At 39.7% G+C, this 15,397-nt stretch overlaps 1 protein-coding gene across 2 annotated transcripts in view; it reads left to right on the top strand.

Annotated features, from left to right (window-relative positions):
- sox6 (SRY-box transcription factor 6) overlaps positions 1–15,397 on the top strand; it is a 140,546-nt gene that overhangs the window by 73,149 nt on the left and 52,000 nt on the right. For both annotated transcript variants that reach the window (XM_088412810.1, XM_088412811.1), the window contains 2 exons: positions 6,944–7,116; positions 8,572–8,640. In XM_088412810.1, coding sequence (XP_088268936.1) covers positions 6,944–7,116; positions 8,572–8,640 — 242 coding nt within the window. The remainder of the gene's footprint in view (positions 1–6,943; positions 7,117–8,571; positions 8,641–15,397) is intronic.

Here is a 15,397-nt window from a genome sequence, read left to right on the forward strand (position 1 = left end):
AGAAGGAGGGGAAAAAAGCTTAACATTGTACACTGGCGCAGCTCAAAATCCGTAGCACAAAAATTGGGGCTCTTGCACTGTTGCAATCAATTTGGGGATGGTGTCTACATGACAGTGGTCGGGCGTACACAGGCGGCCCTGCGGCGAGCAGATAAGTGCAAGCGCTTTAGGAAGAGAACACAGGGCAGGGCGAGGAGGCGTCTGCGTCTGATTTGAGGCCAGCCCAACACTACCTGTGTCACACTGACTGTTAACAGAGATTTTTTCAGATTAACACAACATTTTTTGGATTAACATAAATAAAATGCCGCTACTAAAAATTGGACTCACGAACCACAATAGATGCTCATGTTTTTCTGCAAATCAGTAAATGAGATGTGATGAAAAGCTTTTAGCGTAACCCGCTGCGCCCGCAGCAAAGCGAGCCTCCAAAACGACTACAATAAATCAACACCTAGCATATTGCATTTGCACCAACAAACAAACAGCACAAAAATGTATCTGTCCACTCGCTCTCGTTCAAAATGCCTCCGTTAGCATTTTGTGGAAAACACCTCAGTCAAGTGTTTGCCCTGTGCACTCAGGTGAAATATGAGCCACAGTAAATTATTATTCCTCGGGCCACAGTCACCAGATGAATGTTCTGGAGTGTTGAAGTGTGTGTTTTTCTCCTCTAATGAATTGTGGAATTTAACTTGTGGCAGTGCAACTAATAGAGTAAGTCTTTACGTTTCCTGTTTTGAAATTTACATTTTGGGGGGGCTTTCTTAAGGTGTTTGTAACAACTGACTATACAATTATGAGTGACATTTGACTTTATAGTTGTGTCTGATGAATTTTCCTCTGAAAAACAGACTCTCCTTTCAAAGACATTTACAATTTGAGAATTTCAAACATCCATCTACATGAGACTTTCAGCGTGCCATCTTAAGGTTAATCCTTAAATAGCTTCTATGTTGCAATACTATCAACGTTTAAGCAATGGACTGAACAGTAATGGTCCAGCAACACATGTAGACAACATAACATCACTCGTGGTCATGAGCTATTTATCCTCAGCAAAGGCCAACTAATAATTCTGCCATATTGATTAACTCTGAGGAGTTGAGATATCACCATGAATAATATGAATGTCTGTCTTTGCCAAAGGCAGGCACACAAGGAGCATCACAATGTTAGCACATTACTGTGTGTATCATAAAGGCTAATACAGTACTATGAATTATTCCTATTTATTGTAGTGTTTTTGGAGAAGACTGGATTGGATTAATGGAACTTTCAATTGGAAACGATTATACAAATAATTGGAGTTATCGGTTGGGACTTTTGTACAAGTACGCTACCGTTGAGTAGCCTCTGCCACTGATAACACGAGCAGCCCCATTTCCCCGAAAAAACAATGACGGACCATTTTGAAGAAAGACCTATCTTTCCCAATCAAGATTACACTTACCTTACAACGTCACAAAATCAAAGGCGATTCTTTTAAAATACTGGTGTATTATACATAATAATTTGTAATTTCAAGTTTGTAATTGTAAAACTGATCCACCAGAGCATCAGATACTAGTATTGGCTAGCAGTGTGAGTAACGATACCCTGAAATAAGGCTAGGTGTTGACCCAATACCGATACTTGTTATCACTACTCATCCATTCCTAATTTTGAGCAGTCACGGAATTAATTCATCTAGTATCTTACACTGTATTCAACTCTTGGTATCACGCATGGAATGAAGATTTTAACTGAAATCTTGAAGATTACAACAATGTATTGAAATAGAAAAATGGTTCTGAGTCAATTTAGTCAATCACATCCTTGATCCTTGAATGACTGATATGATCATGATGGATTGTATTAACTCGACATATTTGGTTTCAAATCCCATACAACATTGACTGTTGCCACTCTTCAAGAGCAATGTTATGAAAGTTATTGAAAAAGTCTCTCTTGTGCCATCTAATGTAACAAGCAATATGCATCCAGTCTTAATGACTGCAACTAATGAATGAATGCCCTGTGAAAAGAATGATTGGTGTGCAGGCGAAGAATGAATGAACATTCAAATTCTACCTTGATCACTGCCTCCGTCAACGCTTTGTTTGAAGTGGGCCTGGAAAACGATGATGTCTTTTGTATTTTGTGGGCAAAAGGTTCAAAAACTAAAGAGAATAAGCTGTACAGAAAATGGATGGATGGACAGATGAATGCAGGGGTCAAAATCATCATAACTAAGTGGATGAGAAGTAATCTTTGTCGTGTAATGCACTTTGCTGAGTTGTGAGCCAGTCTCATCTTTGTCACATTCTTTGAGTTTGCAAAAGAATGAATACCTTAACAACAGCAGACACGTTTTTCTTTTTCTTGTGTTAAATTTCAGGGCCATTGGCATTCATGTGGAGTGATATGTTTAGGTCGAGTGTCTATCTTGCCTCTGATGAAGTATGCTACCTTGTCCAGTGTCACGGACAGACAGTGAAGTGGTGGAGCTTTCATATTAACATAATTAAATTGAAGAGTGTGGCTTCCTCTATCATCAAAATATTAGTCTCCATCAGTGTACAGCCGAGCCATGAGAAATGAAGTGGGCTGTTATTAATAAACACTTCAAGTTCCAATCTAAAGATTTGAGAGTGTCTATTGGGGCCCCTTAAATCATTTTAGTTCAATGAAATAACCCCAAAATTATGATGTATATGGGGTCATAAACTCTTTATGAGGCGCATAGCTATGATATCGCTCTAGCGCATATAATTTTTGAATGTTAAAAATGTAGAGGGTCAGGCTTTTTCTGTTCCTATATGAAAAACAAGAGATTTTGTTTAAAAGGATGTTACAAAAATGTATCTATTTCTAACAAATTAAATTTTATCGCGACATGTTCTGAACGTATTAGTTCACTGGTGTCCAAACTTTTTCACCCCGAAACTGGAATGGAATTCCAAAGTTAAAGAAATCAGATTCCTTTTTTTTTTTAAACTAAAAATGCTTTGCGCTGGTAGTTTCCTGCAAAAAAAAATTACGAAGAGGGTTCCTTGGACGGTTATTCTATTCAGTCCTCAAGTCCTTTTAGCGGTTTCTCAAGCATTTCTTGTTTGTTTTTTGTTTTTTTATGAGAAAGGAAGAAAGGACAAAGAGTCAGAATAGCGGCGACTTTACACGTGTGCGCATTTACACATGACAGACACACACCATTCTTTGATTGAACATGTGAGGACATTGGTGAAACACCTTTGAGATGATTGGATTGTACTTGAAGCAGTCCACTGTCGTATCATTTTGACATATTTTCGTTTTCTTAGGACCGGGTTGGAGCATATGCAACATCAACAAAAATCCCTAAAGCTGGCTGATTAAGAGACAAAGACATTTCAGTCTTATTGCACAAAAAAAGCAACAGTTCAGATCTGGTCATAATGGCTCAGCTGTCCTAACCAAGGGAGAGGAAAAGAATAGGGCGCCTTGTGATTTTCCCCCTTTCACCCTCGGCCTCCCTCGCTTTTCTTCTTTTTTTTTGTGTGCCTGAATCTTTTATCTGTGTTATTCACTCGGGACTCTTCAAAGTAACAAGCCTCCTTCTTTTCCCGTACTGGACTTGGAACCCAAATTAGAGACTGCTTGATTAGAGCGAGGAGGGAGCCAAAGAGAGAGGGAGATGTGAGTATTGGACAGAACAAATCGCACCCCTACAAAGTGCCTTTTATCCAAAGACCCCAAAGCTCAAATACCCCCATTCCTCCCTGAGCAACCGTGGCCCCGCTTGTTTTCCTCTTATCATTTATTTAGTCACCCATTGCTGTTTTCTGCTTCATATTTAAAAGACGGACTGTCAAAAGGTGAATGTTGAGGGAACCGGGACTGAACACGCACACGCAGACTTCTGTGTGTGTCAATTTAGAATGTCTGAAGCAGGAGTCCGGGACCACAGAAATCCGAGGACACCTTGACTGCTCGATCCAGGGACATTCTCTCTTGTATCGTCCTGCTCACTCGGTGAAGAGGACGTTTTCACTCATGCCCCCATGGCTTCATTGTGTTCATCGCTGGGCTGTCCGTCTACAATCTTGGCCGCAATGTGAGGAGACAGAGCTCAGCCTCAGCACTGTTAAAAGCCATGCAATATGCAGGAAACGGCCTCTTTTGTCAGCAGTCTGGTCAGACACAGACCACAATTTTCCTCTTCTGCACCACCCAATAAAACTTTTATCTGCATTTTAAACCTTATGCATAATTTAGAGGGGGATGAAAGAGATTTTTTATTCTAACCGGTGAACAAAAACATATGCGCTTCATTTACTTCTAAGCCGTTCAGGTACAATGATCACGTTTTCATTTCTAATGTTATTTTAAATGTGTATCGCTATCACATGTGTGCAATGGGGAAAAAAAGCAAAATGAGTAAATAGCACGATGGCGGGGCATTTGGGCTTCCCACAATCCAGCTCACCCATCTCAACAATGGGCTCTCTGTTCGCATTCTCTTAAGAGTCTGGACAGGACATTGAATGAAAAGCACCCAGCGGATCCTTTTGTGGGTCGTTAGCACCACATTACCACAGCCACAAATGTAGATATACTGTACACTTTTGATTATTTTTGCAACTTTGAGCTTTTTATCATCGCTTTGGAGATTCCCGAACGATTGAATGTTCATCTGGAAAAGGTTTCCTGCTTAAAGTCGTCTATCAACCTCCTTAATGATTTTCTTTCTCCCTTTGTGGATTACGTGTTCTGGTTTCCTCGTCCCCTCCACCTACAGCTGTTATTTATCATGGCAGCGACTGATGCACGTCGCCGGTGACCTGTGATATCGCAGACACTAGCAAAGGTTAACAAAATTGGTGGCGATTGCATCAATTTTACAGATAAGTCATTCACAACAAGTCTAGTCGGGTGAATAAGAAGTCAATTCAAGCTGTGCACAGACCAAATGAATAGCTGCTTTTTGGTGTGTGTGTGTGTTTTTTTTTTCATATGAAGTATAAATGGAGAATTGCGTCTCCCTTCTATTGCAGTAGACGGCGAAGGAAGAGCGAGATGAAGTGAAGTTCATACGAGCCAGCCAGTAAATTGCCTTGAATGGCTTCTGGAGGTTGACAGGCCCTATTAAGACAAACGGCTTTCCTCATCGGAGAGATAAAATAAATCAGGTGTTTAGTCAAATTAAAATAGTTTGAGTGGAGAGGGCCCTAGGGAGCTCTCGCAGAAATACAAGACAGATGTGGCCAGAGACGAGAGGAAGACACCCAGGAAAGAATCGGCTTCTGCTGGCCCCGAGCCAGCTTTCACTCCACCGTTTTGTTCTATCACCGAGGCTTTATACCACGTATACCTCTGTCACTTTTCCCTATGTCCTCTACAAAAAGCTTGTCACATAGGAGTGCAGTCAGAGGAGAGTGAGTTACTGTCCAGTCTCGCGCTGGCAATTATGTTGGCTGTGTAAGTCAATGGTAGGATCACTTAGCATTGATTAGGCGAATGGAGAGAGCAGAGAAAGCCGAATAGTGTGGCCCGCAGAAAGAACTGAAAGTATGTGAAAAAAAACTGCCTTTTGTGGCTTGACCATATTTCCTTAGTGTGTGTGTGTGTATATATATATATATATATATATATATATATATATATATATATATATATATATATATATATATATATATATATATATATATATATATATATATATATATATTTACATACATACTGTTTGGAATAAATGGGTTTCTCATACCTACCATTCATATCGGAAGTGAAACGGTGGTATTGGGACGACCCTGGTAACTGGAGTTTCCAAATGACCTAACGGCTTACTTGAAGGCAGTCACAAGAAGGAGTCATGCCATATCACTGATAACAAAACTCCTTTCTGTGTTTTCTTGCATCCGAGCCATTTCAGCACACTGTGACAATTGTTGCTGTCCCTAATTTGAAACATACACACATTCAACTGCCAAACACTCATGGCATAAATCAAACAAAGCATTGCTTGTATGTGGTTGCTGGCCCTCACCAACATTATTTGCTTTTTTTTCAGGCTTTTTTTTGCCTATTGCACTAACACTTCAACTCCATTAGTCCCAACCTTATTTTGTGCTTGCAAAAACGATGAGAGCTAAGAACTATAAGAGTCTCCGCCATTTTTAAACCACTTTTAGACGTGCGCGACATGAACACGATCCCCAATCTATCAATTTGAACAAGCAATTTAGTGCCCACTATTTGTGGTTTTAGTAACTAAGGCGCTTTATGTTCTTCACAACCAGTCTGACTTTTCCTGAACTGGGGCTGCCATCTGAGTTAGGCAGCTCCCCGCAGCTCTTTGTCAAAGCAAGGAACAATTGCTTCCCTTTATTCTTCTAAAAGCTATGACTACCAGCTCCAATCAAATGGCCCATTACAGACTGTGTGACCTTAACAGTGCTGCAGTCAGGTTCTCTGCGTGCAGTTTTCTTTGTACTATATATTATGTATGATACAATGGGCCAACATAATGATCGGTAGTACACTCTTAGCAAAGGCACTTTCTTACAAAGCATTCAGCTGGCCTGTTGGCTTGTTTCGTCACAGCCGGAAGCTTTCTCTGACACATTTTTCTTTCACTTCTAGATCTGAATCACATACAGTATCTTCCTATTCGGCTCATGCTTTTCTATCCAAACCATCGTTCTGCATCCTCCAACATCAACTTCACTCACCGCGTCTGTCCAAATCATCAAAGTCTGGTCTCTCTAACTTCGTCTCCAAAACATCTGAATCCAATCCTGTGTAAGCCTCAAAGAGCATTAGAAAATCTTTATCACCACCAGCTTCAGTTCTTTCTCCTGCTTTTCTACATCACGCCTGGCCTCACCAGTCTTATAACCCTTTGTCTTCATTCTAGCCATGACTTCTATCATCTCGCTCATTTCAGCCCTTACATGTGCCTTTCGCTTTCTCCCTTGCCTAGGTACTCCTGAGAGCCTGGCAGAGAAGGAACACCAGCTCTCCACAATGATCAGTCAGCTGATCAGCCTACGAGAGCAGCTCCTGGCAGCCCACGACGAACAGAAAAAGCTGGCTGCCTCACAAATGGAGAAACAGAGGCAACAAATGGAGTTGGCTCGACAGCAGCAGGAGCAGGTAAGTGCTGAGGACCCCCGCCCCTACCCACCACCGGTCCACACCTTGGATTGCTGCATTCACTCTTCCAGTGTTTTTCCTACAAATTACATATCCTTTGGGTGATAACACTCACTAAATACATTAGAACTTAAGTGCCACTTCACACGCTCTTTCGTATTGCCTGGCGTATAAACAAAATCTCACTCCATACAAGCAAATAGGGATAATATAAGCTTCAGTAGATGCTACTTTCTATATAACTTTGGATATTTCAGTCATGCTCTCCCACACACGTTTATGCTCAACGGCAGGAAAAACATTATTATGACTTGTACGAGGAAATGCAATGGGATGTGAGAATTAAATGTTATATAAACACGGACATCCTCTAGATTTTATAAATTGACTCCTATTAGAACGGGGCTGGCATTAGATTTGCGGTACAAATCAGGCCAATGAGCCATATTGTACAAATCAGCAAATTAGCAGAGGCCATGAAGTGTGTTAATGTCTGGGAAGAAATAAGGACACAAACTATCCACACGGGCGACACTTTTATTATCAGCAGCCAGCCTAATGGCTATGAGTCAATTATCAGCAAGGAGTTCACTCAGAGTTTTCTTAGCACACCCTCAGACCTTGCTGGGCTAAATGAACACATTGACCATATACCTTGAAGTGATGCATTTGCTTAAAGTACACTAATAATACATTAACTGTATTGATTTCTTTTTCAATCCCTGATGTTCATTTGCAAACTGCATTCAACTATGAGGGCTTTGTGGACATTGTGGCGCGAAGGAACTCTTGCATAAGATGTTTTATTATTTCACCTTATTTGAAATCAGAGGAATATTAATGGAGTGGGGGAGAAGGGAGAGAGGGAGGCCGAGGGAGCCCGCTGAGAGCTAGAATGTCATCAAGCCATCAGCATACAACGCAGTAATTAGCTGTTGACACTCGTGAGGGAGCCAGCACAAATTAATCTTGACACATTTGCAGACGGACGATAGCTTACAGTGAACACTTTGTAATTATATTTAAAAATGAAAATTAAATGACACTTAAAACTAGGTTGTCATGCTCAATCAAGCAGGCATGTAGGCAAGGAGACTGCTGGAATGGGAAGGATTACCGTGAGGCTGATTGTCACTCAGACATTGCGGGACCTTGGTTTGTCTGTCCTTTAAATCAGTTAGGATCCTTTGCCACCACTCTGACAAAGCTGTTCAAGGTTCACTATATATGTATGATTTAAAAGTTGCTTTGTTGAAAAACTGTGTATCTTTAAAGTAAATATTTGGTAAAGGAAGAAATCATTTGTTGTCTGCATTTTCTCTCTTCTTCTGCCTAAAATTATGTGTATAGCTCAATACTAATTTATCTATACCAAACTAGCGGATGCATCTGGATGTCTTTCACATGCTTCTTTAGGCAATATGGTTCATTTCCCATCTCTTCTCTGCTCCCCAGATTGCCAGACAACAGCAGCAGCTTCTGCAGCAGCAGCACAAGATCAACCTTCTACAGCAGCAGATCCAGGTCAGTTCATGTTTCTCTAGGCCGCTTAAAAACAGAACCAACACAGGCTGGTTATTCACCTGCGCTGATGGACCAGTCAAAAAAAAAAGGAAAAAGAAAAAAAAAAAACACCTCCATAATTTGACCCTTTTCATACAGAGCAGGCAAAAATGACTGCCATGTGCTCGATATCATGAAAAATCCCGAACCAAACAAAATGATCAAATTACTCTTAAATGTTGTTTAGAATTCATAAGATTGATTACTCGGTTAATATTAGCGCTTTCAAAACTCGCAAAAATCAACCAAGTTTGCTGATTTATGCCAATAGTTGCTGTTACTGCATCTTTAAACATTAGTCATTAGACATGAATACATTTCAACATTAGATGACAAAAATAATGACATTCAAAAATTTGCCCCCCTAGGAGGGACTATATATATATATATATATATATATATATATATATATATATATATATATATATATATATATATATATATATATATATATATATATATACTTGAATATTTTTCTGACAAATATCAGAATCAACATTGGTCTGGACCCTAATTATAATCTTAGTCTAACGCTTATTCACATTAATCACTGGGTGGGCTGGGGGGAATCGGGGGTGCCATGAAATACGGGGGAGAATAATTAGCACATCTTAATTAACAGAAAGAAAGTAACAGGATCTAATGAGTAGATGGAGCAGAGCCTGGAGGTGGGCGACATGAAAGGGGCTGGTAAATGCCTCTGAAAGTCAGCAAGTCTCACAAGGCCAACATGGCACACTTTGGCAGAAGCCAGGATTTATTGCTATTCTGCCACATGGTTTCTTTCTTACCATTCCTTCGTCTTCACAGTTATCAGTGCGCTTTTGAGCGTGCCTGATGTGATAGTGTTACAGTGAAAGACCACCCAGGCAGCGCATTGCCGGTGAAGGCAGAGCGTACCGGGCGCTTCAGGGACGATGGCTTGATGTGGTCAAGGTTGCGAGCCTCCCTGGCTAAATGAGGCTAATGCAGAGCGTGCAAGATATGAGCGCATATTTCCTCACATTTGTGTTTCCTTTCAATCATCACCACTTGTTTTGACAATGCTCAAGTGAGTCGTCCAAAGACCTAAGACGGTTACGAAGAAGACCTCTACGCACAGTCATTGAAAATGTTGGATTTAAACTACATGCTCTCTATAATGTGGAGAATGAGATACAATTGCAAGACAGACTTGCAAAACAAATAGTTGTACAGCCGAAAATATTTTAGTTTGGATCTCACCGAGAATCAAAGCGCATTAAACAGTCACTCAAACTCTCTCAAATGAAGTACCTTATAGACCACTGAGTATAGGTATTATTGCTAACATGAAGGACTCTCCACGTGAGAGGGAACATCCTTAATTCATCTCACTTTTAGTGGCCCGTGGTCCGTCTCGTCGTGTAGTTGAAGGTAAATGACACCTGAAAATTCCACTTGATGCGGTTTTGAGAACAAGGATGTTATGCCAAATGTTCATTTCCAAGTACTTGAGCAGAGAGATCATTTTTTTAGCCACAGGTTCTTTGACTGCCTCTCTTTGAAACCCCAAGTTGACTTCGAGGTAAACACAGAAACATTGCATCACATGAGTTCTATTTGTTTATATTCAGCAAATTGCACTCTTTTTTTTGAACACAGTACCCCTTAACGCGTCCAATATGGTGACAGAGCAGAACAATAGATGACACGCATGCCATTCTATTACTCTTTATCATACCTGCCCATTAAAAAATACCTCTTAATTGCGACCTGAGCAATTAATTGGCCAGTTTGAGTTCTATTAGAATCTGCACAAATCAGATACAAACAAATTTCTAATTGTATTTTTTTTTTTTTACAATTACACCTTACAACATGAGATGAAGATAATGACATTCAAACATTGCCCCACACCACAAAATAATCACAAAAGAAACCAGAGCATTTTTGTAGATTTTTGTCACTGTTGTAAAGTTAAACAAATATTAAAGTACAAAATTCAGTGGAATTGCATATTGTCACTATTTATTTTCCAATATTAAAAAAAAAAATATTCAATACATTTTTGTGACACATTTTGGGGGGTTTACAAAATTGTTTATGTATGTATTGCTTTTTTTTTAATACATTTTTGACGGCCATGCTTTTTTTTTCAACACACAGGCTGGCCCAATCTTTCTCCTCAATAGATAACAGAGGTCCACTGTATCATAAAGTAGTCAAATGTTCCGTTTAGAATTAATATATTTATTGTTGTTAGAAATAACACACCTGAAAATGTTATTTTTTTATTGGCTGATTAATCATTTTGCCACAAATCTAAATTGTCATTGGCCAGAAAAAAACGAAAAGAAAATCTACATTGGGGTCTAGTTTTAATACATGACATCTTTGACTTGATCGTGTAAACACACTTACAGCCTGTATATCACAGACCTTTACTCAAGCCGTGAGAGGTGTTGAGGGATTAAGTTACTCTGGTGCTCACTCGGAGAACATTAAACGTCACTAGCCATCAAAACCCTTCTGTTTTGGCTTGAGGGAGGAAACTTAAAATAATGCATCATGCTGGAGGCATCATATTGATGAGGCAAGCCATCACATCAGTAGGAATCGTAAACTGCCCGGACAGTAAAACCACGGGCGCTGCTACCCGAGACTGTTGTTGACAAGCTACATTTGCTATTTCTAGCTTTTCATTTTTTTCTCCTCGCATGTGGATCGAAGGGAATCTGACACAAGTGAGGTGCTTTTAGGTTTACTTAAGAGCTTGAGAACAAGGCTGCGTGCAGTTTAATCAAGTGGCTGCTCTCTTCATCCTCACATGGAGGAGATTTAGTCTTTGTCCTCCCGGATTACAATGTCACTTGTTTTAAAGATAGCAGATGTTTTGATTGCAGTGTTAGGGGCTTTTTGAAAATGTGAGCTCACAGCTTTGTGTTTATTCTCCCTTCAGTCAGTCAATGCTCGTTTCTGGCATTAATTCAATCCCACGATGAGATTAGCTCTGAGTTGATTTAGTCTGGAGTTGTTCAAAGGATTTATATGCCACACGTGACAAATAAACATATATATTAGCAGAGGATGGATTTGTTCCGAAATCAAATGCGTTGTACTGCAAACAACAATAATGAGCAAACTGCATCTATTTTATTCTTTTTTTTTCTCTCATTCCTTAACACACATTTAAGTGTTTTCCCCTCTGCTGGGCTTTTTATTTCACAATAACACACTGTTGCATGTGCATAAGCACGTTCACAGAGATGACAACACAGGACACCACACACTGATACAAACATCAAGAGAATAAATAGTAGCTCAAAGGTCAAGCTGAACTTTATCTTCACAAACAGGCGGGAGAAAGATGAACATGAAACAGTGGAACGCTTTTAATCACAACAAGAAAAAATACAACGGCTCTTTTCAAGTGAAAAAAAAAAATATGACACCATCGGTTTGAAATTACGTGGGACATTCTTGTGCCAGCTGTGAGAAGTTCCACAACTGGAGAGATAACGACTTTCTAAGAAAAGCAAAGTCAACTCATGTTGCAATATTTTCAGATACACCCCCCCCCCCCCCCACACACACACACACACACACACCCACACACATACCCTGACATAAAAAAAAGGTAGTGTAGATAGGTACTGTAGATGTCAAAATGCACACACGTACACGCTAAACTAAACCCTTTATTGTCATTACCTGCAGTACAAGGCAACAGAATTGTGACTTAACAAGATCATGAGCTTGTTTTTTTTTTTATAAAGAACATTTTTATAAAAATGGTTAAAACACATTACAATGTTTTGTTGTGTTTTTTGTTGTTGATTGCATTAGCATTCATTTAATGGGTAAAGCTGATTTAATATTTAATACAAGTGTTCAATAGGCTCCACTCTCTTAGTGTATCTTGTCAAAGGCAAATGGGCTAAGAAGTCAATTATGTACTTGAGGATTACTAATTCTGCTATGTTCAAATGACGTATGCTTATTATCCAAAGTCATTCTATTGCTTCTGGTTGCCAATTTAATGGGACAGAAGTTAAATGATGCAAAATATTTGAAATGAGTCAGATTAGCTTCAATAATCACAGGGCTGCATGGCAATGGTAAAACATTGTAGGGTTACTGCATGTGTGTTCTCATATTCTTTTGTTGTTGAGTCCGCACAATGATTGTCTCAGTGCGAAACCTGGGAGGTGGGGTGTGTTGGATACGATATATGGGAAAACAATGTATAGGTATTGTTTTAGAATGAAAGTGCAAGTCTCCCAATCATTGAAGCTAGATGGGAACTGTAAGCATCATAATGCAGAATAACAACAGAGGGAAACATGCGCGTGCGCTCCTGCAAGTAGGATTATGTGAAGGGGGGGCATTAACAGCCCAGTAAGACACACTTGGCCTGCACCCATGAAGGCTCAGTCCAGCCTGTTCAGCCCCCATTTAAGGAGACTGTTAGCTGATGAAGATGTGTACATGCAAGAGTGAAGATAAAAGAAAACCATGACCTGACTCATTAGCCCCTGTGATTTAATATATTGACACTTGGATACAAACAATTCCCTTTAGTGGACTTGACTGGAGGGGGAGGGCTCCATTTAATTAGTTATGAAATGTGACTTCTTGTCTGGAAGCAGAGGAAATGCTGATGTTATATAGTTGTGTGCAAATTGCACAATCAAGCCATCCTCGCACTGTTAAAACTTAATCATGCGCAAAAAAAAAAAAAAAAAAAAAAAGGATTGAGGTGGAGCAGTTACAATCTAAGCAGCTAAGTAAGCATTGGCAAATACACAGAATTGTCAACGCTAATTCCTCTTGCACAAACTTAAACAGACGGTGCTGCTTGAATGGTTTGTGTCTTCTGGGACACAAAAAGAGGCTATGCCTCACATTTGCCAGAATTTGAAAGGTGATAAATATGCATGATAAGGTGTGGCAATGAACACAAGCTATTGAACTCTCAATATACAGTAACTCTCATTTCTGTGCTCCGCCTTAGCCTGTGACTCAAGAAGGTAATTAAACAAGTGATCGTTATTTTGGGGATTACACAATAAAAGGTATGCTTTGTTGTATTCAGTTACATCAGCAGTTTTAGCAACGATCGTTAAGGGGCTCCATCCCAGAGGTGCCACATGAATGTGTGTAATGTGCGAGATCGCGCTTGAGGGTCTACCAAAGTAATTCACTTGAGGCGTTTCTAAAGCAGATTTGGATTTTGGACTCTCATTTGGCATAGCGGCAAGGCTCTGCTATCAGAGGTTAAATGTATTATTTATTTATTTGGTAAAATGTATTTCTTCAAAATGACAATTTAAATGATTCAAGAAGTCAAAAGATACAGTATTTAAAATCAGACGACAAAATAGTGGGAAAAAAAAAAACACGTTGCCATTTCCGCTGTCAAACATTGTGACCACTTAATGTGTGAAACCACGTCCCACTGAGAAACAGATGCTACTTTGTTTAGGAACTTTCTTATGCCTACAGAGTCCTACATGTTTGTGCTGTGAAAATATCTGGTGGAAGCCTACAATGGCTGGGCTGTATCCAAAAAGTCAAAGTGGCAAAAAATGCTAGCTTTCAGTTAGCTCTCACGATAGCATCCAGGCTCATTCACCCATGTCAGAGGGAATTTACGTCACAACAGAATACTTTTTTGCAAATCAATTGCAATTTTATAGTGGTGAAAAAAAAAGTTTTAATGCTGTAGCTCGACAAATCAGTCCTACATAGAGCTCAGTCTGTCAACATTTTCATCAATTATCTTCAAACATCTATATACAGACAAAAATCTATGATTCACTAATGTTCATGTTCGCTCAAAGTACTACAACGAGGCACCTGTTTTTTCAGACCTTGACTACACTGAGCCAGGAGTGGAGTGGCTTCAGTTAAGAGAACACATCTTGCTGTGTGATGCTGATTTGGCCTCTCCCACCGATATACATAAACAGTGTTTTTCCTACTAATGTTGTGCAAACTGTTTTGTCTTTGCCTTGGCCTTACAAGCCCATCGTCTTTAGCAGTGGCCACACTCACAGCATTTGAGACAGCATTGCATTAATAGGATCCACTATGTTTGTGTGTGTGTGTGGGGGGAGGGGGGGGGGTGCTGACAGTGTGAAGGGGGCGTGTGTTTTCTTAGGGTTGGGGGTGGCAAAGCAAAGCATTCAGCCCATTGCCAACGTAAGAAAGGAGCTTCTTGTTTTTGGGGTGGAGGCAAGTCCAAGTATTCCATGGCAGAGCACAGTGAATGGGCTATGTTTCCTAGCAAAGTCTTCCATAGGAATATAACAGTATAGCTTAGTTTATTGGTCTTTATCACAACATCAGTTTTAAATTAAAATGCTTTTGTTTTTTATTGTGACTCAAAACATTGCTTTCAGAACTTGTCAATCAGGAGGATCAATATGTAGTTAACCTCAACCATTTGTCTGGGATATAGACAAAGCCTTGCCGTGAAAAGTGAAAGTCCACGAATAGTAAAGTATTGAAGAGTGCTAGGTTTTGTTCAGTTTTATCTGTGATCCATACTGAATACTCACCACAGTTCAGGCCGTACTTGGTTCATGGATTGCATCAGTGAAAACAAAGTGCATTCTCATGAAGGCTTCAATTTAAATTGCATTTGTTGACTGAGGAAAAAGAGCAGGAAGAAAATCAGGAATTGTCATGTCAACTCATTATGTAAGTCATATGAATTAAAATATTTCAGGTGAAACAAGTCCTTGAGTAATGC

This window comes from Hippichthys cyanospilos, chromosome 4, assembly GCF_059441005.1.
Source record: "Hippichthys cyanospilos isolate Australia breed blue-spotted pipefish chromosome 4, RoL_Hcya_1.0, whole genome shotgun sequence".
Taxonomy (NCBI): Eukaryota; Metazoa; Chordata; class Actinopteri; order Syngnathiformes; family Syngnathidae; genus Hippichthys; species Hippichthys cyanospilos.